The sequence below is a fragment of the Sodiomyces alcalophilus genome (assembly GCF_042370955.1).
Source record: "Sodiomyces alcalophilus JCM 7366 unplaced genomic scaffold ACRALscaffold_5, whole genome shotgun sequence".
Classification (NCBI taxonomy): domain Eukaryota; kingdom Fungi; phylum Ascomycota; class Sordariomycetes; order Glomerellales; family Plectosphaerellaceae; genus Sodiomyces; species Sodiomyces alcalophilus.
Window position 1 is genome coordinate 345,362 of NW_027263536.1, and position 22,406 is coordinate 367,767.

Here is a 22,406-nt window from a genome sequence, read left to right on the forward strand (position 1 = left end):
GGTGTGAGGACGAGATCGCAAGCTCGTAGAGAGCAAGAAAAAGAGGCCGAGGCAGGCCGGGAAAAAGAAGGCTGGTTATGTAATCAGGTACCAGGTTGAATTGACCAATGAGAGCGAGTTACTAGGTGGTAATTACGCTTAGACGCGTTATCCACGCCGCGTTGCTTCTAGGAACAGTACAGTACGAAGTAGGTACAGGAACTTGACACAAGTGTCGAGCCAATATACCTACCTACACAACTTATAACGTGGTCTGGTAAGTACATCGGCTCGACAGTTTTGTCTCGTCATTGTACCTCAGATCACGGGTGCCAGGCACACGGTACGGACTGCAAATACTTGACCTCACATGTCTCTTGGTATCATTACTTCATGGCGACTATCCTGCTAAACAACTGACAAACCACGAGCCTAAGATTGCCCAACTCCAAGAACACCAAGTAAACCCTTTACCTATTGCGGTTGCCCGACCATCGCTTGACCATGACCTCTCTAATCTTATACAGCTTGAACACCTCCGCCGGCCCCTTCGACATGGCTTCGTCGAACACAGGCGGCGGGGGAACGTCGACATATACAAGCACCAAGCTCTTCTGCACGTGCGCCAGGACGCGGACCATGGCGTGGAGCCACGGCCACGACTTGGAAGGCGTCTTACCCCCGTTCTCCTTCCACCACGGATGCGTGTAGGACGGCATGACGCGGATGCCAAACTCGGCGTGGTCGAAGACGGGACCGCGCGCATACAGCATCCAGTCCATGCCAAACTTGATACCGGGCCGAGGGACCCATCCGAGGGAACGGAAATGGTGGTACACGGCGTAGTGGACCAGGAAATTGTCATCCGGTCGCAATTGGTCCAGGGACAGGGACGGAAACTTGGAGTTTTGACGGAACACCCGGAACAGCGTGGGCACATCCATCGGCGCGCGGGTGACGGGGTCCAGGACCTTGAGGGCTCCGAGTGCGAATACGAGGAAGAAGGCTTCTTCCGCTACGAGCTGCAGATGCTCCAGGTTCTTGATCTCTTCTGCGTGCGGGGAGACGGGCGGAGTTGTTTCCACCTCCTTCTCCTTTCCCTTCTGAGCACTACTAGTGACGGCCGAGATGGAAGGCATAGACAGTGGGTCGAGGGGTGGGAGATCGGCCGCCGCTGAACCTTTCGCACGACCATTCAAGGCTGCGTGGTGCGGACTTGGCGGGTCAAGTAGTTGATAGGTAGTCGATTCGACACGGGGAGAAAAGCGGACACTTTTCTTGCGCTTCAGGGTCTGTTCGCCAGTTGTGTTGCTTGACGTAGTACCATTGGGGGACTGTGTCCCAGGAGTAGTAGGTCTGGGCGGGGACGCGTCGGCAGGCTGCTCCAGTTCTGCCAGGGAGGATACGTCGGCAGCCTGCTCTAGTTCTGCCAACGAGTTGGGAAGCGAGAGCAACTCTGCTGGTCCGACGGGTGGTTTCCACAGAGACTCCGACGAAGACGCCGTTTCCTGGGCTTTGAGGTTTGCCAAGAGGGCGTCGCGGGCCTCTTGTATCCGTATCTGGCGGATGGCCTCCTGCTCGGCCCTGGCGCGCTCCCACTTTTTCTGAAACCTCTCGGCTCTCCGGCTCTCAGTCAATTCTTCACTCACGTGGGCTTGCAACAGACCGCGCCGGACTTTTTCCCGCTTCAGCCAGTTGGGTTCGCTACGACTCAAGTTTCCCTTGCCATAGAAGCCTTGTTCCCACAGCGCACGCATGGCCTTTTCATCGGACACATGGACGGAACCGGACGCGGGAGACCAGACGCCTTCCCAGACAACGGACGGTTCCGCGGGCGGTGGGGAGAGGACTTGCCGTGTCCATGCCCAGACAAGGTAGAACAGAGACAAGAGGTTATTGGGGTAGAATGTGGGAAGGGGAAAGGTTCGGATGGGCGCTGGAAGCGCGTAGAGCTCATGCAGTGGTGGTGCTCTGGGCTGGCCCGCCTTGGGCGATTGACTGGCCGGGGAGGTCGAGGCGGTTCCCCCATCAGGGGGAGGCATTGATGTTGAGGATGGCACTTCCATGATCATTCACTTCATTGTATTCTATTGGGGCAATTAGTCCAACGCCCGGTGAGATTGAAGAAACAAATAATAATTGAAACAGTTTGCATCAGATACCGTTGTAGTCTATATTGTAGCATTCATCAAGGGCAATGAAGACCTTTAAGCACAATGAAATGGTGTCATCATAGCAAACGAGGCAGACGCAGGTCGAGGAACGACTCGACTGACGCTCTGCTCCAAGACGAAAGAAATTGAATACTCACATATGAAAGACACTCGTCCACTGCTTCTTGGACGAGTCAAGAGAAAGCACACATGTAGAGCTACGTTAATCCAATAGCTCGGTGCCGAGGATTCAAGGAGGCCGTTTCGCGGCCATTGAGATGCAAGAAGCTCTATTGGAGCTTGTGTGGAGGGAGGGGAAAGTGAGAATTTCGGTCCTCTGAATTTTCTTTTTAGGAGAATCTGTGGCTAAATTTCGGCAATACTACAGTGGCTTACTCAGCCAGCTCTTCTCCACTGACGCACGTGCCAGGGCCGATCCTTTGTAATCACCAATCTCACGATGCATCCCTTCGTTATTACCGCCGCTCCGTTTATTCCGTTCATCTTCTGGCCGCCAACTCGGTGTCGGTCGACTTCTCACCCCTTTTCCCCTTTCTCTCCTCCTCTCTCTTATTTCCCCTAATCCCCCCTGGTGAGAGAGGTCTGGGGTGAGAGTCTGGCTACGGTCTTCCATGTAACGAACAGTCACGCGTTTGCTATCGCTGCATCTATGGCGTTTTGTTCTGCGTTTCCTCACTTTCGTCACATCCGCGCCTTTAGACTTTTCCCCAGCCATACATAAGCATAGCGACTCTCTTGGATAGAAGGCGATCATGCCCGACACGTCGCTTCTCGTCGAAGCCGCCGCCTACATCTGCGCCATCTGGAGCTTCTTCGTCTTCCTCGTCCAGGCCGTCGGGATTAGTCGAATGTGGGTTGCTCGTCCCCGCGTCGTCGCCGCGTGCTGACATTCTGCCAAGCTTCGCTTCCTGCTCGTACCGGCCCCGACCCCCCGTCGCTCCGTCCCTGCCGAAAGACCAAATCCCCCATGTCACCATCATCCGGCCTGTCAAGGGCCTCGAACCCGAACTATACAGCTGCCTCGCCTCCACGTTTCAACTGGACTATCCGCGCGACAAGCTGACGGTTTACCTTTGCGTCGCGGAAAAGACCGACCCGGCCTATCCCGTCTTGGTCAAGCTGGTGCAAGACTTTTCCGGTTTCGACGCCCGCGTCTTCGTCGAGGAGGACGACCCGTTGCTCCATGGAAGCGCGGGTCACGTCGACAATCTCGGGCCCAACCCGAAGATTCGGAATATCAGTCGCGCGTACCGTGAGGCCAAGGGCGATATCATCTGGATGATCGACTGTAATGTCTGGGTCGGCAAGGGCACGGCGGGTCGGATGGTCGACAAGCTCCTGGGTCTGCGACATGACGGGAAAAAGGCGAAACCGTACAAGTTTGTCCACATGCTGCCTCTTGTCGTCGACACGGCATCGTTGTGGGATTGCTCGAGGCAGAACGAGACCGAGAACGAGACCTTACTATCACCCCCGCCCCCATCATCCACCGAGCTGCCGACACCCACCCTGGCGGCGCGGATCCAAGACCATGGCGGCGGCAGGCTAGACGAAATGTTCATGGCGACAACGCACGCCAAGTTCTACAGCGCCATCAACACGGTGGGCATCGCGCCGTGCATCGTCGGGAAATCCAACATGTTCCGCAAATCCCACCTCGACACCCTCACCGACCCCGCACAGAACCCGGCCCTGCCCACCGGCAAATCCCACCCGACGGGCATCGACTACTTCTCCAACTACATCTGCGAGGACCACTTGATCGGCGACCTGCTCTTCCGGTCCAAGCTGCACGGCATGAAGAACCACGGCCTCGTGTTTGGCGACCTCGCCGTCCAACCCACCGCCGGCATGTCGGTCATGGCATACATCGGGCGCAGGGTGCGGTGGCTCCGCGCGAGGAAGTGGACCGTCATCGCCGCCACCCTGGTCGAGCCGGGCGTCGAGTCGCTGCTCTGCTGCGCCTACTTCTCCTTCGCCGCGACTACCATCCCCTGGTGCCACGAGACGGTCGGGGTCCCGCAGACCTGGGCCGCCATGAGATGGTTTTGGGTCGCTACCGTGGCGCTGTGGATGATGGGCGATTGGTTCACCTTTCGACGTCTCCACGCCGGCCACAGCACCGAGGTGGATGAGAGGACGCCGCGGTTCGCCAGGGGTACTTCGAATCGCGGGGGGTCGTTGAGGAGGTCATTCCTCGTCGAGTGGCTTCCCGCGTGGGTGGGGAGAGAGGTGCTCGCGTTGCCCATATGGACCTGGGCCGTTCTTTTGGGCGCCACGGTGAACTGGAGGGGGAAGAAGTTTTTTGTGCGCATGGATATGAGCGTTGTCGAGTATGGCGGGGCTTGTAGTGATGCGGGCGGGCGTAGGGGGGTGCAATCGCCTAATGGGGGTCGGTCGAGGAGCAAAAATCGACAAGATTGATTATGCCAGAGGTAGTGCTACGAACGAACGAACCACATGTAGATGTCGACATGATCGCAGGTACCTATAGGAGTAAGGGGTGCGGTTTTCTATTTTAAATACCTAAATAATAATAAAGGACTCACTAGAGGCACCTCATAATTTCATCATATTGAATCAGAAGTACAGATACTTCGCAACTTGTCCATCTGGTACCGTGACATTTCTGGTGCCTGGCTCGACGATAAGGGGCAGAACATGGTCCGTGTGTTTCGTCTCACATTCCATCTCCTCCATTGGGTTTTCTCCCCTCTCCCTTCTCACTGCCTCTATCTTCCAAGACGATGCCAAACTAACTACCTGTCCCCTAACCATCCATCATCGCCCATGGCTGGCTCAGTACACCCTCAGGGAAACCAACGTCATGAGCCGTAGGTCCGAAGTGGACGACCGTGCCAGCTCGAATGAGCCCGCTCTCTTCGACACCGACGACAACAACAGTGTTCCCCATGGTCGCGACATTGGTGGCTACACGGACATCGACCCCGTAGCAGAAGACGAACCTTTCATCCCCACTTCCTCCCCCTCCACCCCCTGGTACCGGCTCCGACATGCCCCCCAACGGCTGCCCCGGTGGGCCAAGTGGCGCCGCCACCACCACCCGGGCTCCATCCCCCCCTTCCGGTCCCCCCGCGCCGTAATCTTCACCCTCTCGTTCCTCAAGTTCGTCATCCTGGGCAGCGGCCTCCTCGTCATGATGCCCATGGTCCGCCTCCTCGAAGACGCCTTCTGCCACCAGCACTACGGCAAGGACCCCGCCGAACCCATCCCGGAAACCGACTGCAAGATCGACGCCGTGCAGTCCCGCCTGGCCTACCTCGGCGCCATCGCCGCCGTCATCGCCTCCGCCGTCACCCTCGTCACCACCTTCCCCTACAGCATCCTGGCCGACAAGGTGGGCCGCAAGCCCGCCCTCCTCCTGTCTTGGGTCGGCATCATGCTCGGCTTCGCCTGGGGTCCTGCCATGCTGTGGTTCTCCGCCCAGCCGAACATGTACCTCTTGCTTTTCGGTTCCGCCTTTTTTCTCATCGGCGGCGGTATCCCCACCACCATTAACGTCATGTTTTCCATGGCCTCCGACGTCGGCAGCGGGTCCGAGTCGGACCGCGCCTCCAACTTCCTCTACCTCTCCTTCGGCAGCGTTGCCGCCGGTCTCATCGCCCCTGTCTTGTCTGGCCTCCTCATGGAGAAGTATAGTCCCTGGGTTCCTATCGGTATTGTCTTTGCCATGGGGCCCTTTATCTTCGCTGCCATGCTCGCCCTCCCAGAGACGCTGCGTATCCGGGCCGACTCTGAAACACACGACGACTACGGCGACAACGAAGACGATCATCGCAACCATCCGCGATCCCACTTCCCTACCGTCATGCGCCGCCACCTCCGCCCCGGCCTTTCCGACCTAGCACTAGGCTTCAAAGTGCTCCGCAACCGCAATATCCTCCTCTGCCTCATGTGTTTCCTCGTCACCCAACCACTGTGGGTGGCGAACTCGTCCACCCTCCCGCAGTACGTGTCGAAATATTTCGGCTGGACCCTGGCTCAGACATCCTACCTCCTCTCCCCCTTTAGCATCCTCCACCTCATCCTCCTCGCCGTCATCCTCCCACGGCTATCCGCCCGCCTCGTCGATAAGGACCGCCGCCGCCCGCTCTCCACCTTCGCCAAGGACCTGCTCCTCACGCGTGCCTCCTACGCTCTCCTCGCGCTGGGCGCCCTGATCCAGGCCTTGGGCGGGTCGGTGGGCGTTTTCCTCTTCGGTATGGTCGTTGGGACGTTGGGGTCCGCCGCCGGGACGCTTGCCAGGGCGGTGGTGACCGAGTTTGTCGACCCGTCTGTCACGTCGAGGTTGTATGCCGTGCTTAGCATTGTGGATATGGTTGGCGGCGCCCTTATCGGGGGTCCTGCTCTGGCGTGGCTCTTTACCACGGGGATGCAGCACGGTGGGTTGATGAGGGGGTTGCCTTGGTTTTACCTCTCGTGTCTGTGTGCTGCCACGCTGGCTACGATGATGCTTGTCCGGGAGCCGAAGAAACCAAAGCCACAGGTGGACGTGGAGGAGGAAGGCGTTGACGGGCTGGGATATCAGTCGGCCGGGGAGGACTAATCTTCACCGAGATATGACGCTATACACCGAGATACATGTCGGCATGTTCGGTGTACGAAGTATTTGTACCCTCCCCTCACTTGACCCCGCACCCCGCATTTCGCCAGTACAAAGTTACATGTACCTACGTTCTAATCCCCCACCATCACCAACACATCAACACATCAGCACCTACTTATATAGAGACTTCGCTTCTTCCGCTTCCTTTCACTCCCACATTCGAATCCATCTGCCAATTCACCCACAAGACGACGAATACCTTCACAATGACAGACCAACCGCTTCGCATCGGCTTCGTCCCCGAGCACTTCGCCGCCCCCCTCCATTTCGCGCGGGACCACTACGGCCTCAATGCCGACCTTGTCCCCTTCCCCTCGGGCACAGGACACATGATCACCGCAATCCGATCCAACGAAATAGACGTCGCCGTGGGCCTAACCGAAGGCTGGATCGCGGGACTCGGCAAGGAAGACCTCGAGGGAGACGGGGGGTACCGTCTCGTCGGCACATACGTCGACACGCCTCTCTGTACGTCTTCCCCTCCTTCCCTTCATCCTCTGGGACTAACAAGAATAGGCTGGGCCATTTCGACCGGCGCCTCCCGTCCCGAAATTTCGTCCGTCGCCTCACTACAAAACTCCAAAATCGGCGTCTCGCGCATCGGATCCGGAAGCTACGTCATGGGCTTCGTGCTCGCCGATCAACAATCCTGGCTTTCGTCTACCTCGTCGCCCCCCTTCTCCGAGACGGTCGTCCTGAACGACTTCAAGACGCTCCGCGACGGCGTCAACAGCGGCAAGGCCGACTTTTTCATGTGGGAGACGTTCACGTCGAAAAAGTACCACGATTCCGGCGAGATTCGCCGCGTCGGGGAAATCTACACGCCCTGGAGCAGCTGGAAGATTGTCGCCTCGACGCGGCTCATCGGGGACGGCGGAAAGCTGGATCCTCGCGTCAAGGACATGTTCGCCAAGGTGGATCGTGGCGTCGAGAGGTTCGAGGCCGACCCCCATGGCGCCGTCAAGTGGATCACGGCCAACCTGGACTATTCAGAGGCGGATGCCACGGCATGGCTGGACACGGTCAGGTTCACCAAGGGGGTGGAAGGGGTCAAGAGCGAGGTTGTGCAGGGGTGCGTCGACATTCTCCGCAAGGCTGGGGTGTTGGTGGAAGGCAAGGGGATGCAGCCTGCGGATATGGTCGTGTCGGATTCATGAGCCAAATGGATATGAGGAGACGAGGCGAAGAGAGGAAAGCAAAGGGGCCTCGTCTACAGTAGCCGCAATAGCCCAAGATAAAACTCCATAGACACCACTCGTACAAACGAACCCATCTCCTGAAAAGAATACCCAGTTCACACACACGACTTCGTATTCCACCCATCTACGCACGTCTAAAAAGTAATCCCATCCGTTGCCTTCCTCACCCGCAGCACCGCCTTGGCCAAGGCCTCCCTGTCCTCGCCGCCAACCGCAACATCCCCGAGACTGAGATCCGAATCCAGATCCTCGTACCAGCTGATGATGCACATTCTCCCGGACTCAAAGTCCTCGCGGAATAGACGGATGAAATCTTCCCGTTTCTGGCGGACGCTGATGGTAAACGACGAAGCGTTGTTCAGCCCCCGAGATGTGAAGTGGGTGCGCAACAACGGAAGCGCCAGGGACCCGGACGTCCTGACGTTGAGGTCGACGATGTGAAAGTTCGACAGGTCTTGGTCTTCGTCTTTGGCGGCGGCGGTCGCAGTTCCATTCGTGCGACCTTTGATTCCGTTGGTGTACCCCTTTGCCAGGTCCTCGTCGCCGTCTGGAGTGGTCCCATTTGTGTGTCCATTTGCCAGAGCATCCCCATTCGTCTGCCCATTCGTCTGCCCATTCGTCTGCCCATTCGTCTGCCCATTCGTCTGCCCATTCGCCTGCCCATTCGCCTGCCCATTCGTCTCAAGTACATCAGCGCCAGCAGGCCCAACATAGCCCTGCGACTGAAGCCACCCAGCGACCCTGTTGACCAACTTGCCAAACTTGGCCCTGAGCTCATCCTGTTTCGCATAATCGATCGTGCTCCCCACCCACACCTTGCCATTCTCAATCACCTGCTCCGACGCCGCCAGGAAGATGGGCTCCCCGCCGTCCTTTTCCGCCACGAAGAACGTCACGCCGTAATCCCCGACAGGATCGCGCACGAGGTCCGAGATCACAAGCGACGCTGGCCGGAGGTACGCGTTCTCGGCTGTCACGCACGAGAGAAGACGCCGTAAGACCCCGTCGCGCAAGTCGGCGAGCAGCCGCGCGCGCTCCTCCTCGGTGCGGACCAGGTAGGTCCCCGCCCCGCCGAAGGTCTGTTGGTTCTTGAGGACAAAAGGCAAGCGACGGCTCGACAGGGCGTCGTAGATTCTGTTTCCCTGCTTCTCTAACCAGACGCCTCGCGGGCCCTCGCAGTCCTTGGGGATCACGAAGGACGTTGCCCAGGCGGTGGTGTCGGGTGGGGTATCCGCGACGGCGCGGCACCGGTCGCAGCAGAGATGGGCGTCGACGGCATGCCCTTCGGGGGCGAGGATCTCGCAGTGCGGTGTCGGGAGACCAGAGATGGCGAGGGCTTCTTTGCTGTTCAGACGCCACTGGGTGTCGGTGTCGACGAGGAGGTCGTGGTGGCCTGATTCGAACCCGTCGACGACCAGCTTGTAGGCAATGAGGTCGACGCCGGCGTCCCGGTTGGGGATGTGGGCGGGACCCCTGCAGAAGACGAGACGCGGACGCTGGTGGGGGGCGAGGATGTCCATCGTGGTGGCGGCTTGGTCGCGGTCGTGGGAGGCCTGGGTCGGGGTGTCGTCGAGATGGAAGAGGACGACCGAGGTGTCGCCGCTGATGAAGGCGTCTCGCTGGGGGACGAGAGAAAGGTGTTTCATGGCGAGGTCGTGCTGCAGCTGGGCCCTGGCATAGGCCGTTGTCGGGGCATGGTCGCCGACCGTGTTGAAGCTGCTGTCTTGATACAGATACTTGATGTTCCGCGGGAAATGGGAAGAGAACTCCAGGGCCGAGTTGGCACCACACAGCACCTGGGAGACCTTCCTATGGGCAATCTTGGGACATGCCTGGCGGTAGAGGTCCGACAGAGTGGCATCGAGGGTGATGGTAGGTAGACGGACACGGTCCATGGTGGTTGAAGTGTAAGATGCGCCTAGGTAGCTGGATGCAACGGCAACTACACGCCGACGGGCGAGAAGAGGGAGGCCGTTGGACGGCCAGAGATCTTCCGCTCGACGGTAGTGATGATTGCGAGTAAGATGGGAAATAGAAGTAGAAAGAGAAGTAATAGAACTTCTCGTCGCTCTCGCAAGCCTCATAACCTACATATACGCCAGGGGGAGGCCATAGGTATTAGAGGACAGGGAAAGCGAGGCTCTGATAGGGTTCATATTGCGTGACAGCATTAGATTGAATCGACCTCGGATGAGAAGATGAAAATAGAAAAGGATGACGTGTGTTGTCGAGATGAGAGAAGACTGAGAACGTCCAGGAATTGATGTTTATGGCAAAGTAGACGACGGGCCTGGACGGGGTACTTGCGGATTGTCTTGTCCGACGTGGTCCAAGCTCCCAGTTGCGCACTGGTGAAACGCTTGTGGGTGGGGCGAGTCGGTGATGTCATGCACTTTGCAGATCAGTGGAGGGGGGGCCAAGGTAGATTGAGGCACGACGGAAGTATAGTGGGGGTACCGATCCGCTGTAGGACCAACTGGAGGTACTCTGACGGTGTTTAGAGCTACATGGTGGAGTACCTGGCTGAGGTGAGGGCTGATGGAACCGTTGAAGAGTCAACAATCATGACTTGAACCTAGCGCCCAATGACGTATGGTTCACGTAGAGGTGCACTACAATAGTGTACTTCGTACGTCTTGGTACCTGAGAGAAGAAACAGCCTACCGTTTGTCTGGACCTCAAGCTTAGAACATGCCAGTACGAAGTACAGCCATAGACGTACCAGTGTCAGTAGACATGTGTACACTGTATATGGCATTACCTAGGTAGATGAAGCCATTCCAACTCGGGCGACAAGACGCCGGCAGTTCAGATCCCGTCTATTGTCCCCCAAACTTGACCAAGTACTCCTCGTGCGCCTTCTTCTGCCTCTGCCACTCCTTCTGCAGCTTCTTAAGTTGGCTCTTAGGCAGCTCGCTGCCGTCCTTGAGCTTGGTCGGCAAACCCTCCGCATCCCACTCGGAATACTTGTCGTCCGACTTGAACATCTCCGCCGGGGCCACCTTGGCCTTTTCCCACTTGGCCTTCTCGGCCTGTTCGCGCGCCCGCTTCGCCTCCTCCTTGGCCTGTGCCTTGGCCGCCTCCTTCGCCAGCTTCTCGTTGCGCATGGCGATCAGCTCGCTGGCCGGCACGAACTTGATGAGCGACGATTTTCCGTCGGGCCTGTCGTCTAGGTAGATGCCGAGGTTCGTCAGGTCCTCGTCACGGATGCGGTCCGTCAGCGACAGCACCGCCTTCTTCACGTCCGGGGACGCAGACGATACTGTCCTCCGTAGCTCGTCGCGCAGCCTGGATACTGCTCTTGCGTAAGGGAGCGCGAGTTCCTCCAGATCGCGGACGCCGCCTTCTACCGCCGCAGCGAATTCCGCTTCGGGGTCTTGTTTGTTGAGGAGCGCCGAGAGCGAATCCGAAGTCAAGTTTAACGCCTTGATATCGGCCACCACCTTTTGATAAGCACTGGCGTGGGATCTTAACGCCTCCTTGAGGTCGACGCTGGCATCCTGAGGCTTGGAAGCCCAGCCCAGGCCATCGTAAGGCGCCTGCGCATTCTCATCGAGCCCAAAGATGCCCACCATCTTGGTGATCCACCGAGAGACGGCTTCCAGCGCAGGAAGACTAGCCTCGGATGTCAGGTAGTTGTTCGCCGTCCCAACCAGCTCCTGGATGATACGCATCGCTTGAGGAGTGTCGAAGGAATTCGAGAGAGCAGCATGCATCTCGCCCTGCGCCTTCTTAAGCTCTGCACCTAGCCCCTCTTCCTCATCGGCGACTGATAGTGATCTCACGCCGTTCTCCAGAGACCCAGAGTCCCGCAGTAGCGCCTTGACGTTGGAGAAGTAGTTCTACCCGCACAAGGTTAGCAATCGAAAACAGAGTCGAACGCGATTTTGGGAGGTGTACGATGAGCCACGTACCGTGAGCGTGCTTTCCCAGCTAGCTCCCTGCGCCCTCATATCGGGCGAAATCTCCACGCCGTCATTCCACTTGCCCAACAAAAAGACCACCCGCATGCTCCTCGGTGTATACGTGGTAGCGAGGGCGTCCTGGATGGTTTGGAAATTCTTGAGAGACTTGGACATCTTGGAGCCGGAAATCGACAGGTGACCCATGTGCAGGAAGTGCCTGACCCAGGTATGCTCCCCCTTGCCCGGCTCGCAAAAGTAGGCTTCGCTCTGCGCCAGCTCGTTGTCGTGGTGAGGAAACGCCAGGTCAATGCCCCCGGAATGAATGTCCATCTGCGCGCCCAGGATGTCCGACGCCATGACCGAGCACTCAATGTGCCACCCCGGTCGGCCGTTGCCCCAAGGGCTCGGCCAGTACGGCTCCCCCTCCTTGGACTTCTTCCACAACGCAAAGTCGCCCTCGTTCTTCTTCTCGCCCAGGTTCTTGGACAGCGCACCCTCCCCGTCCTCCTGCAGCGCCTTGTCGTTCCGGTTCCCCGGACGTAGTCTTGCGTACGTGTTCCCGGCCTTTTCAAACGCGGCAATGTCAAAGTAGACAGAACCCTCCGACTCGTAGGCGAAACCCTTGTCGACGATGCGCTCGACGAATTGGGCGATTTGGGGGACGTATTCTGTGACTCGCGTGATCACATCCGGACGGAGGACGTTCAGGGCGTCCATGTCGTCGAAGAAGAGGCGCTCCATGCTCTGCGTGAGGTCCGTGAAAATGGTCTGGTCGCTCGTATCGATCGTCTCCTTGTACAGCGAGTCGAGATAGGGTAGCAGCACTTCGTCGGCCCCCGGGAAGATCTTCTTGTCTTGGATGGCGAATGCCGCCGAGTCCATGTTGCTGATGTGCATCTTGGCCTTGGCCTCGTCGTCGCCCGGCTTGCCCTCCCCGGACAGGGTTCCACCTGCTAACACTGATCCGTAGGATTTGTCCCGCCGTGCCAAGTAGTTGGTCTCGTCGAGCTCCTGTCCGTCGGCCGCCAATAGGAGGGGGAGGTTTTTCTCGGCGTAGGCGCGGAACGCCGAGATGGCGAGTTTGCTGAGTTCATCCTCGGTGTATGTCTTTTTCTTTTCGAGGTCCAGGAGTCGTTGTCTCCTGGCTTTGATAATAATCTGCACATTGTGCGCCGATTAGGTCTGTGTCATGACTGTGAAGGTAGAAGAGGACCTACCTTGTCATCAACGTCGGTGATGTTCATGACGAATTTGAGATCCGCACCAAAGTAGTGCATCAGAATGCGCCGAATAATGTCCGTCGACACATAGTTCCGGGCGTGGCCGAGATGGCTCTTGTCGTAGACGGTTGGTCCGCAGGCATACCAAGTGATTTTCCCCTTCTCGGCGGGCTCGAAAGGCACGGGCTGGCCCGGCGACAAAGAATTATGCACCTTCAGCGACTCCATCGTCGAGACTGAGGCCAAGGTGCGAGAGAAGCGAAACGGTGTAGGCCGAGTGAAGAGAGAAACCCTGATTGTTCTGATCCGGAAGAGGCGATTCATCCAGTCTCCAGGACGACCAAGGGAAAGGGAAAGCAGGCCTCGGTAGAGAGAGAGCAAGGAAATGGGGCGCGAGGAGCGGAGGGAAGAGAAGACATGGAAAGATTAGGTCGGATTGAGTCACACTAAAGGGAGGAGGCGTCTTGCTCGGAGGGTGATAAAGGACATAATACTACGGAGTAGCGTCCGTTCTTTGAAGAGGAATGGCCAAGCCAGGATAAACAGCGCGAATTCCCCGCAGGAGGGAGCCACACTATGGGTGTGATTGGTCAGATCACATGACCTATCGAGCTACTGCTTAGTCACGTAGCGTCGCATCCATGCCATCTGTACAACCTGCTTCGTACCTATTCTGGACATCCCAGTCTGTCTACAATCTCAATGATTATGCGATGGCAGAGGTAGAGATGAAAAAGACGAGAAAAATCTCAGCGCAACGAGGAATTTATGTGGGAGACAATAGAACGGCCGTCGATAGGTTCGCAAGTGTGTTTCTGAGGCCTGGCCAGCAAGCGGAGAGAACGGGCGGCGGTGCGACGACCAATCTTCTCGGCGGCGACAGCGAGGTAGATGGCCACGGCCTACTGGACTGCAGAACAAGCGGATTGGCCACGTCTCTGGCTACCAGCACTGAGCATGGCGATTATCGAACAATCTTTCCAGACGCTGGAACTTGACGAGTTGACAAGCGGATGCATGCCAAAGAATCGCCCCAAGGCTACCTCGACCGTCAACGCCGACGATCAGGCGCCCGTCAGTTCGGTCAAGGCTAATGCCCCTCCAAGCTTTTCTGGTACGCTGGCAAAGCCCACCGCGTCATCCAATCTGACTCCAGCACCTTCTTTGCTTCTGGTCGCTCGCTTGGCCTCCATGCAAGCATCCACCCCAGGAGCTTGAGCAGCGCATCCCGCTCGTCGTCACTGATCGTTCCCATATCGCTGGACTGCCGCGGGCTTTGCACCCACTGCTCAAACCGCCGTTCCCACGACCAGAGATCAGACGCATTACTCAAAGGTGTGCCCGCTTCGTCGTACCACTTCGGTCGCTTCTGCCATTTTCTCCACCACTCGGGTGGCATAAGACCCTGTAATTCCACCTGCTGCGCCGTGATCTCGTCCTGCGGTGCGAGGAACCCATCGATGAGCGACCTATGGGCGAGAAGTTCAAAAATCACACAGCCCAGACTCCAAATATCAGAGGCAAATGTGAGGGGCGTTGCTGGTTCAAAGAATGCCTCGGGTGGCCGGAGTATAAGGGGTGTGTACGACTCGAATCGAGACATATCGCCTGGCCGGAAGGCAACTCCAAAGTCGCTAAGGATTAATTTCGCATCGTCTAGTTTAAGTTCATTGCTTGGCACGCCCAGCCATACTGAAGGCACTGCGTAGGAAGGGACCCCTGGGTCCGTTGATGCCGCCTGGGTGTCGAGACGTACTACTGGCTCTCGATCCGGTTCCCCGAAACGTTCGTACAGCTTCTCTACCGACAAGTTGTTAAGAGAAGAGGGCAGCCTTAAGAGAACATTACCGAGATGAAGGTCTACAGTACGCGGGTCAGATAAGTTATCAACGTCTAGACGACGGATACTCACCTCCATGGGCGTAATCCTGTGAGTGGACGAGGGACACGGCCATGACCAGTTGCGCAGCAAGAGATCTGGCAACATCAAGCTGAAATAAGGAGCTGCCCGATGCTTCCTTTACGTCCCGAATACTGCACCGTGCCGGAAGGGTTACGAGGCACGGATGGGCGCCATTAGGCCCGCGAAGATCGAAGCGATCAAGAACGACGGGAATCAGCGGCAGCCTGTTTTTCGACTCGCTGCAGCTTATAGGAGTCCGTGCGAGGTGAGAGAGGATATCACCCTCGGTGCGATCCGCGTCCGCGGTGCCGACCTTGATGGCGACATATTTTGATGTCTTCTCGTCGGTGGCAAGCCAGATGGTGGAGAATGTGCCGTGGCCGAGCTTATGCACTATCTGATATCGGTTGCCAAGTCGATCGTCGATGTGGATTGGATGATAGCCGCCCGGCTGGTAGTCGCTGAGATGCTCTACTCCATCGACGAATCCGTACTCAACAGGTGGCGATGTGGTTGAGTAATGCGAGTGGAGGAGGCCGAATCCTGTGCGCCGTGGAAACCGAGGGTTCAGAGAGCAAAATATCGGGGTTATCGCGCGCCACGAAAGGACCTGACGCGGTAACGAAGCATTCATCTGAAGCGTATGAGAGATGCTGCTTTTGATACTGGGTCAATCTTAAGACTGGAGGCAGGTGCACCGACGTACAGGCGGTAGACTCCTATTGGTCATTGGTCTGGGACGCGTTGGAGATTTAACAGCTGGGTGGGTCCGCTAGTGAAGATCCTCAGCCTCGCCATGCACCGCCAACAAGAACCCAGTGCCACAATTACCCCGCGATCAGAGCACCAGCCACACACAAGTCGCACGCCCTCTTCAGCCTTGCACATTTTATTTCTCGACTTTTTCGCAGCAATCGCTGGCTCCTCGTCGGTCCACCATCCAAACTTAAGGCCAACATAACCGATAGAAACATGATGTTGCGCGCCGATTGCTTTCCCTTGTGTTAATATACGCACAGAGATTTTTGCTACAACTCTTCACTACGACTACATATTTCCGCTACAGCAATGGCCAAAATATCAGCTTTCCTCGACCCCGGCAACCTCACCTCTCCCGATTCTCTGGCCATCATTCAGCTGTCACGCGATAATCTCGTACCCCTGATCCTCCACGAGTCAGAATCTGCCGTCGATGGCTATGCAGAAGGAGCCGTCCTGAACACCCGCTATGGGTCGTTCCCGCACTCGACCATGGTCGGCGTTCCGTGGGGCTCTCAGATCCGTGCCTCCAAGGTGGACACTGGGTCTCGCGGAAGGAAACGCAAGAGGAAGGAGGACGATGACGACAGCAAAGTCTCGACACCTGCCGCCGACGACCAGGACTCGACGGCCACCCCGACTCCGGCGAAGAAAGCCGTCGTCGCGGCCAGCGGCTTCGTCCACATCCTCCCGCCGACCCCCGAACTCTGGACCCGCAGCCTGCCGCACCGGACCCAGGTCGTCTACACCCCAGACTACAGCTACATTCTGCAGCGGATCCGAGCGAAACCCGGTAGCCGGCTGATCGAAGCAGGCGCCGGGAGCGGTAGCTTCACCCACGCTTCCGTCCGCGCTGTGTACAACGGTTATCCCGAAAACGACGATGTTCGCCGAGGCAAGGTGTACTCCTACGAGTTCAACGAGGCGCGTTACTTACAGATGAAGGAGGAAATCAAGGCGCACTGCCTGGAGGGCTTGGTGCAGCTCACCCATCGCGACGCCTACAACGGTGGATTCCTTGTCGACGGAAAGAGCCCCGAGGCCGATGCCGTGTTCCTTGATCTTCCTGCCCCCTGGGAAGCTCTGCCGCATCTTTCGCGCTCGAGGCCCACGGGCAAGGATTTCGAAGACAAGTTCAAGGACACGGACCAAGAGTGGATATCGCCTCTGAATCCCAAGACGGCGGCCTATATCTGCACCTTTTCTCCCTGCATCGAGCAAGTCCAGCGCACGATCCGCGCTATGCGGCAGCTGGGGTGGGTCGAGATCGACATGATTGAGGTTTCGCAGAAATTCCTCAATGTCGTCCGGGACGGCCTTACCTTGAATAGTCAGCCTGGGAAGAAGGCCCCTCCCGAACCTACCAACGTCGAAGAGGCGGTGTCGAGGCAGCGTGATATTGAGAGGAGATCACGCGAATATAACGCACTGCAAACCCCGGGGAAATCAGGCTCGGCAACAGCCGCCGACTCGCCGGCCCAAGGAAACCCGATGGACGTTGACGAGGCCAGAAGCGACAGCATGGCCGTCGAAGCCACACCCGGCAGCGGCGATGCCGACGCCGAAGGCGACCAAGGCGAAAAGCAGGGGAAGCGCGCCAAAAAGCCGTGGACGCAAGGCCGGCTCGTGCACCGGTCCGAGCCGGAGATCAAAACGCACACCTCGTACCTCGTCTTCGCCACGCTGCCGCGCGAGTGGACCGAGGCCGACGAGGAAGCGGCGCTGGCCAAATGGCCGTGCGGGAATGAAAAGGCCGTCGTGGGCGACCTGGACAAGGAGACCAGGAAGCGCGAGAAGCGGGAGATGCTGGCTAGTAAGAAGCATCGGAAGAAGGACAAGCAGGATCGGAGGGATAAAAGGCACGATACCCTGGTGGTCATTGATACGCCTGCCCCTTCGGACGTTGCCTCGACCACCTAACTTGTCAGATAGAACATCCCCGAAACAATGGATACAAGGCGATAGTCTCGCCTGTATTATTCTAGATAATATATCGTGCCATGACATAAAACGATGAGCGAATGGAAATACTGTCGGACCTACCAAGTGGAACAGCAGCGCCACAGGCGTGAGGTTTACATGCCATCCTCTGCTCTTTAAAGCCACAAGGGGCCGTTGAAATATGCTGAATTGATCATGTGCTCGCTATAGAAACGAATGGTATAGCAGAATGGTATCCATGCTGATAAGATGCCCATGGTATATAATGCGCAAGAAATGGAACATCGCCAATATGTAGACGGAAAAGGGAGAAAAAAAAGGGGAAAAAATAAGGAGAAGAACAAGAAGAAAGTCAAACCCGCCGGTTCGTCACCGGTACTCTACCCATCCATCACCACCCCAGTCGTCCCCCGAGTAGTCAGCCGCCGGCCTTTTCGCCCATTGATTAGACCTGGGTCTGCTCCTAAGGTTCTCCTTCTGCGTTGCCTCTGCGTTCTGGGGTTCCTGGCTCGAGAAGACGGGTGCGCCCGTGATGTATCCGTCCATGGATGCCCTGGGACCTTGTGGAGCCGCCGACGAAGCCGTGCTGGGAGGCCCGGCAGGTGCGGTAGCGGTAGCAGGAGAAGGAGCAGGACCTGCTCGGTAAACGGTGACGAGCTGTGGTCGCAGAATGGGCTGGGCACGGGCTTCGGAGATATCCACCGTCATGACTGACGAGGCGTAGGATGCCGTCGACGCTTGGCGGTCCAGCTGTGATGCGTTGAACGTGGCGGGCGACTCGGCTTTCGGGAAACCGGCTTGCATTCCGTTCGGCTTATCTGAATTGATACCTGGACCGGACGTGGACGACGAGCGGTGGTGGAGGGGAGGATCAGTTACGGGATGTGTCGGTCCCCCTGACTGTGGCGTTGGCATCTGAGGTGCCCCGGGATGGACAGCACGGGAAGGGGCTCCGTTGACCCATGCGTCCGCAGGAGTTGGGGGTTGGGGAGCTGGATTCCTTTGCCGCCGGCTTGCTTGGACAGGAAACGGTATGGGATACGGCTGTTGCGGGGGCTGTGATTGTTGTAGGTGTTGCGGCTGTTGCGGGTGCGGTGATTGTTGAGGATGCTGCGGCTGCTGAGACCACGTCGACGCTGCTGGCTGCTGCATGCCCGTCCGAGGTTGCTTCTGCAAGACACCGGGCTTGTTGGGATACTTTTTGAGCTTTGAAAACCACCTGCCTTTTTCCTTCTTCTCCTTCTCTGCGCTGGGACCTTCCTGTGGATGCATGGGAACCTGGATCTGCATCCCTACCCGGGGAGCCCCGGGACCCCCCTCCTCAGAAGGATACTGTTGCTGCAAGTTTGGGGGGACAGTCGTCGCGCGTTCTCGTTGCCCAGACCGAGATACATCGAGCGAGGATCGCGGCAGCAGATTGGAAGGTCCGTGGTGTGGTAACCGAGGTACATAATCGCCTTCCGGATGTTCCTGGATGGGGTGAAGTACATGTCCTGCTGTTGCGGTGGGCGTGGAAATACTAGCTCGGCGGGTTTGTTGTGTGGGTGGTATCACGACGGGTTGCCGAGGTCGCCCAGACGCTGCAGCTCCTTGGGCCGGTGTCTCATTGTACTGTTCAGCATATTCCCTGGGGAGCTGACCACCTTCCTGTCCATGAGCCCCATAAGCTTGCCTGCTATGCTGGCCAGAATCTGGCCGGGTAGGAATGGCCAGTTGCTGGTGTTGGGATCGATTCGTAAAATACTCGGTAGGCATTGAATATCGCCGGTGCGCCGAATCTCCAGAAGTGGTGTTGGGGTTGGCAGAGCCAGAAGGGTGAGAAGAATCAGCAGGCGATTCGAGAGGAGAAGGCGTCTCCAGAGGCCGGCTGGATGATGTGCCACTAGAAGGTGGTCCGAGAGAAGAAACGTCGCTGACGGCGAAGGACTCCTGGGACGTGACAGAAAATGCGCTCTGAGCTGTGTTAGACCGCTGGGGCTGCACAGGCCTTGGTTGTCGATCTTCCGCATGTGAAGTAACCGGGTTGTGCGACGAGTTCACATGGCCGGGCGGCAGGGTGACAGGAGGTTGCTGAACAGGCTCTGTATAGACTCTTTCAACACCCGACCGCGGTTCAAGGGGTGGTCGGCCAGATTGTGATGAGATGAACGTTTGCGGCCTAGAAGGCAAGTCGGTTTTCGCCCTCGCCGGGGGTTCTCCTGGCCCGCTTGCACGCCTGGGATCCTTTCTCTGCAGTTGGCGGCGAGAGGGATCGTAATATGGCCGTGGGGGCGCAATGAACCTTGCCTGCTGGCGATGAGTCTGTCTCTCGAGGTGATGACGGCTCGCCTGAGCGGGTTCCGGTATCCGGCCACGGGCTGGCTTAAGTACCGAAGGGACGTGGGTTAGCGAGCTCTGGGTGGCGGTCTCGTGGCTCGCCTGGCCGGGATGGGCCTCGGGCAGTGGATTCGGCTCCTCCGTTTGGTTCGTTTGAGGAACATGGCCAGATGTGGACGACGGAGCGTCGTTGGGTTTCTTACGGCGTAACTGGGACGGTTGGCGCGCGGGTAGGATGCTTTGACGGTCAAACTCGGACGGGGCGCGCGCGGATATCATCGACGGCTCTTGTAGCATGGACCGGTGCGCATGAGCAGCCGCCTCGGTGATGCCCGGAGCAGGCCCCGCAGCCCCGGGCACAAAAGGCCGATATGCGCCTCCTTGCGGGTTTACGTTGGCGGAGGGATTCGTACCGGCTGGCAGCTTGCGGGTGATCTTAGCAGGCGACTCGTTCCGAGCTATAGACGACCTTGCCTCCTGCTTCTCCTCCGACGCCTGGGTAGCAATGCGCTGGGATTCGAGTGGAAGTGGATCGGACTTGGCTTGCGACGGCACTTGCGACGTGTTCCTATTTGACGACGGCCTAGACTGTGTACCAAAAGTGGCTTTCTGAAGGTCTTCCTCCGACAGACTGGTCTGCTGCAGTTCATCATTGCCTGGGTTCGGCTCCCTTCGCTCCACGGGGCTCGTCTGCTCGGGAAGCTCAGCAATACCGACCTCCAGTATGGCCATGCCGGTTTCTATGGGCGCTAGAATGGAATGGTCACCCATCTCGACAGGTTCGGGGTGCGTCTCGCTACGGGACAAGGGGGTCTGTTCCGTGGGCATTTCGAACACGGTTCCGATCGGATACCGGGGCGACTCGGCGGGAAGCTCGTGAGGCATCTCACGCGAATCGACGAGGTGGACGACGGCCGAGGGAGCCGTGGCCGAAGCTCCGTCTTGTTCGGGAAGATTCTGGATTTCGGCGGTAACGACGGGCCCTGGCTGGGACGACCGGGGCGCGACCTCGGCTGCCTTGACAATCTCCCTGCTTGTGACGGAAGGCGTCGTGGCTTCACTGTGGATGGGTGACACTTTGGACTTGTCGCCAGCATCTTGCCGGTCCATGACGTCTGTTTGACCATCTCGAATCGTACCCTTGTCCTTTTTTTCTGTGGAATCTCCAACCCTGTCTTCGTCCCCTTTTGTTTGCCCTTTTTGGCGCTCTCCTTCTTCCTCGCCCAGGGGGCTGATGTCCTGGTAGGATCCGGGGCCAAGAAACATGAAGCTCTCGGGCTGGTAGTAAAATCCACCATCGTCTTGATCGTCGTCGTCGTCGTCGTGCTTGTCGAAAGGTTCCATGGCACCCATGGGGCCGGCAGTCGCCCGCATACCGGTTTTGATGCCCGGCTTTTGGTCATTTCCGCCCGGAGATGTCTTCCTCTTGACTTGCTGCTGGCTCACTAGCTTCTCTTCTGGGGCAAGGTCGGCGGGAGGGGCGTCGGGGGCGACAAAGTCGGGAAACTCGTCCCCTTCGGTAGGGAAATGGAATTGGACATGACCGTTCGCCTTGTAGCGGTAGAGCCATCTGGTACCGTCATAGTCGAATTCCCAACCCTCGGGGAGGGTGGTCATGGTGCAATGTATCCTGGGAATCGAGCAATGGGAGGGGCGCAGAGAAGTGTTGGTTGTGCTAGAGCACCACCTTCCGCCGCTGAGGACGTGGATATGGCCGTGTTATACGAGACAAGTTTTGGAGGAGATGGATTCTGTGCAACCTCGCAATCGTAGGTCGTCGAAGAGTTAGGCCCTTACGCACTGAAGCCACCCGCGCTTAAGAGACATGTTGATTAGCAGAGCGAGAATATGCGGCGCAGCGCACGAGAGTCTGAGTCTGCTACCGAAGATTCGCCATATTCGCGCCAAGTACCGACAGAAAAACAGGCCAGGGAGATACAGAGGAAGATAGTGGAATGGACGGACATACGACCATGACCCCCAAAATCTGTAGGTTTTCCGGTGATTATTGTAATGCTGGGGTGTATCGTGGTGGCATGCGCAACTCCAAGTGCAGGGCGTGGAAACCGACAAGGCATGGCAAGCGATGACCTGGACTTCACGCTGTTTCCTCTCCTAGCGGACAGCTCCGCGAGACGTGACAGGCGAGAACTGGTAGGATGGCCAGCAATGCCGCAAACCCGGTGTTCGACGATCTTGTGACTGCGGTTGAAGGGAAAAAAAGAAGGAAAAAAGGAAAAAAGAGAAAGAAAAAGAGCTCAAAGACTTGCGCTGAATTGAGGAGCGGGGACAGCCAGGCAGCGGTTGAAGGCAGAAGCAGCACGAGGTAGGGCCGGTCTCTTCCGCGTCAGTGCCATCATGGTCTATTTCGAGTTGCGCCAGG

At 57.8% G+C, this 22,406-nt stretch overlaps 9 protein-coding genes across 9 annotated transcripts; 4 read left to right on the forward strand and 5 right to left on the reverse strand.

Moving 5' to 3' along the window:
- Positions 1 to 295: 295 nt before the first annotated feature.
- Positions 296 to 2,431, reverse strand: ACRALDRAFT_1064641 (uncharacterized protein; the record flags this gene model as incomplete). Its single annotated transcript, XM_071017013.1, has 2 exons — positions 2,291 to 2,431; positions 296 to 2,066 (listed from the first exon to the last, which is right to left on the reverse strand). A coding segment is annotated over exon 2 (1,568 nt), but the record flags the coding sequence as incomplete, so codon positions are not given.
- A 257-nt stretch (positions 2,432 to 2,688) lies between these two features.
- On the forward strand, positions 2,689 to 4,720 carry ACRALDRAFT_1077080 (glycosyltransferase family 21 protein). The gene is made up of 2 exons (XM_071018591.1): positions 2,689 to 3,003; positions 3,053 to 4,720. Exons 1-2 carry the CDS (start codon positions 2,906 to 2,908, stop codon positions 4,575 to 4,577), a joined length of 1,623 nt encoding a protein of 540 aa, XP_070873885.1. The 5' UTR covers positions 2,689 to 2,905; the 3' UTR covers positions 4,578 to 4,720.
- A 260-nt stretch (positions 4,721 to 4,980) lies between these two features.
- ACRALDRAFT_1064643 (uncharacterized protein) lies at positions 4,981 to 6,720 on the forward strand (the record flags this gene model as incomplete). The annotated part of the gene is made up of 2 exons (XM_071017014.1): positions 4,981 to 5,630; positions 5,706 to 6,720. The coding sequence occupies 2 exons, from the start codon at positions 4,981 to 4,983 to the stop codon at positions 6,718 to 6,720; spliced, it is 1,665 nt and encodes a 554-aa protein (XP_070873886.1).
- A 266-nt stretch (positions 6,721 to 6,986) lies between these two features.
- Positions 6,987 to 7,937, forward strand: ACRALDRAFT_2028113 (uncharacterized protein; the record flags this gene model as incomplete). Its single annotated transcript, XM_071020514.1, has 2 exons — positions 6,987 to 7,248; positions 7,297 to 7,937. 2 exons carry the CDS (start codon positions 6,987 to 6,989, stop codon positions 7,935 to 7,937), a joined length of 903 nt encoding a protein of 300 aa, XP_070873887.1.
- A 176-nt stretch (positions 7,938 to 8,113) lies between these two features.
- Positions 8,114 to 9,874, reverse strand: ACRALDRAFT_2107116 (uncharacterized protein; the record flags this gene model as incomplete). The annotated part of the gene is made up of 2 exons (XM_071023325.1): positions 8,114 to 8,503; positions 8,669 to 9,874. The coding sequence occupies 2 exons, from the start codon at positions 9,872 to 9,874 to the stop codon at positions 8,114 to 8,116; spliced, it is 1,596 nt and encodes a 531-aa protein (XP_070873888.1).
- A 536-nt stretch (positions 9,875 to 10,410) lies between these two features.
- ACRALDRAFT_1064644 (uncharacterized protein) lies at positions 10,411 to 13,621 on the reverse strand. Its single transcript, XM_071017015.1, has 3 exons — positions 13,102 to 13,621; positions 11,894 to 13,042; positions 10,411 to 11,821 (listed from the first exon to the last, which is right to left on the reverse strand). Exons 1-3 carry the CDS (start codon positions 13,330 to 13,332, stop codon positions 10,799 to 10,801), a joined length of 2,403 nt encoding a protein of 800 aa, XP_070873889.1. The 5' UTR covers positions 13,333 to 13,621; the 3' UTR covers positions 10,411 to 10,798.
- A 267-nt stretch (positions 13,622 to 13,888) lies between these two features.
- ACRALDRAFT_1077084 (uncharacterized protein) lies at positions 13,889 to 15,895 on the reverse strand (the record flags this gene model as incomplete). Its single annotated transcript, XM_071018592.1, has 3 exons — positions 13,889 to 14,964; positions 15,017 to 15,550; positions 15,823 to 15,895. 3 exons carry the CDS (start codon positions 15,893 to 15,895, stop codon positions 14,195 to 14,197), a joined length of 1,377 nt encoding a protein of 458 aa, XP_070873890.1. The 3' UTR covers positions 13,889 to 14,194.
- Positions 15,896 to 16,075: 180 nt separating this feature from the next.
- Positions 16,076 to 17,686, forward strand: ACRALDRAFT_1082505 (uncharacterized protein; the record flags this gene model as incomplete). Its single annotated transcript, XM_071019319.1, has 1 exon — positions 16,076 to 17,686. The coding sequence occupies one exon, from the start codon at positions 16,076 to 16,078 to the stop codon at positions 17,684 to 17,686; it is 1,611 nt and encodes a 536-aa protein (XP_070873891.1).
- A 172-nt stretch (positions 17,687 to 17,858) lies between these two features.
- ACRALDRAFT_1082506 (uncharacterized protein) lies at positions 17,859 to 22,287 on the reverse strand. Its single transcript, XM_071019320.1, has 2 exons — positions 21,993 to 22,287; positions 17,859 to 21,838 (listed from the first exon to the last, which is right to left on the reverse strand). The coding sequence occupies exon 2, from the start codon at positions 21,638 to 21,640 to the stop codon at positions 18,077 to 18,079; it is 3,564 nt and encodes a 1,187-aa protein (XP_070873892.1). The 5' UTR covers positions 21,641 to 21,838; positions 21,993 to 22,287; the 3' UTR covers positions 17,859 to 18,076.
- Between the last annotated feature and the right edge of the window lie 119 nt (positions 22,288 to 22,406).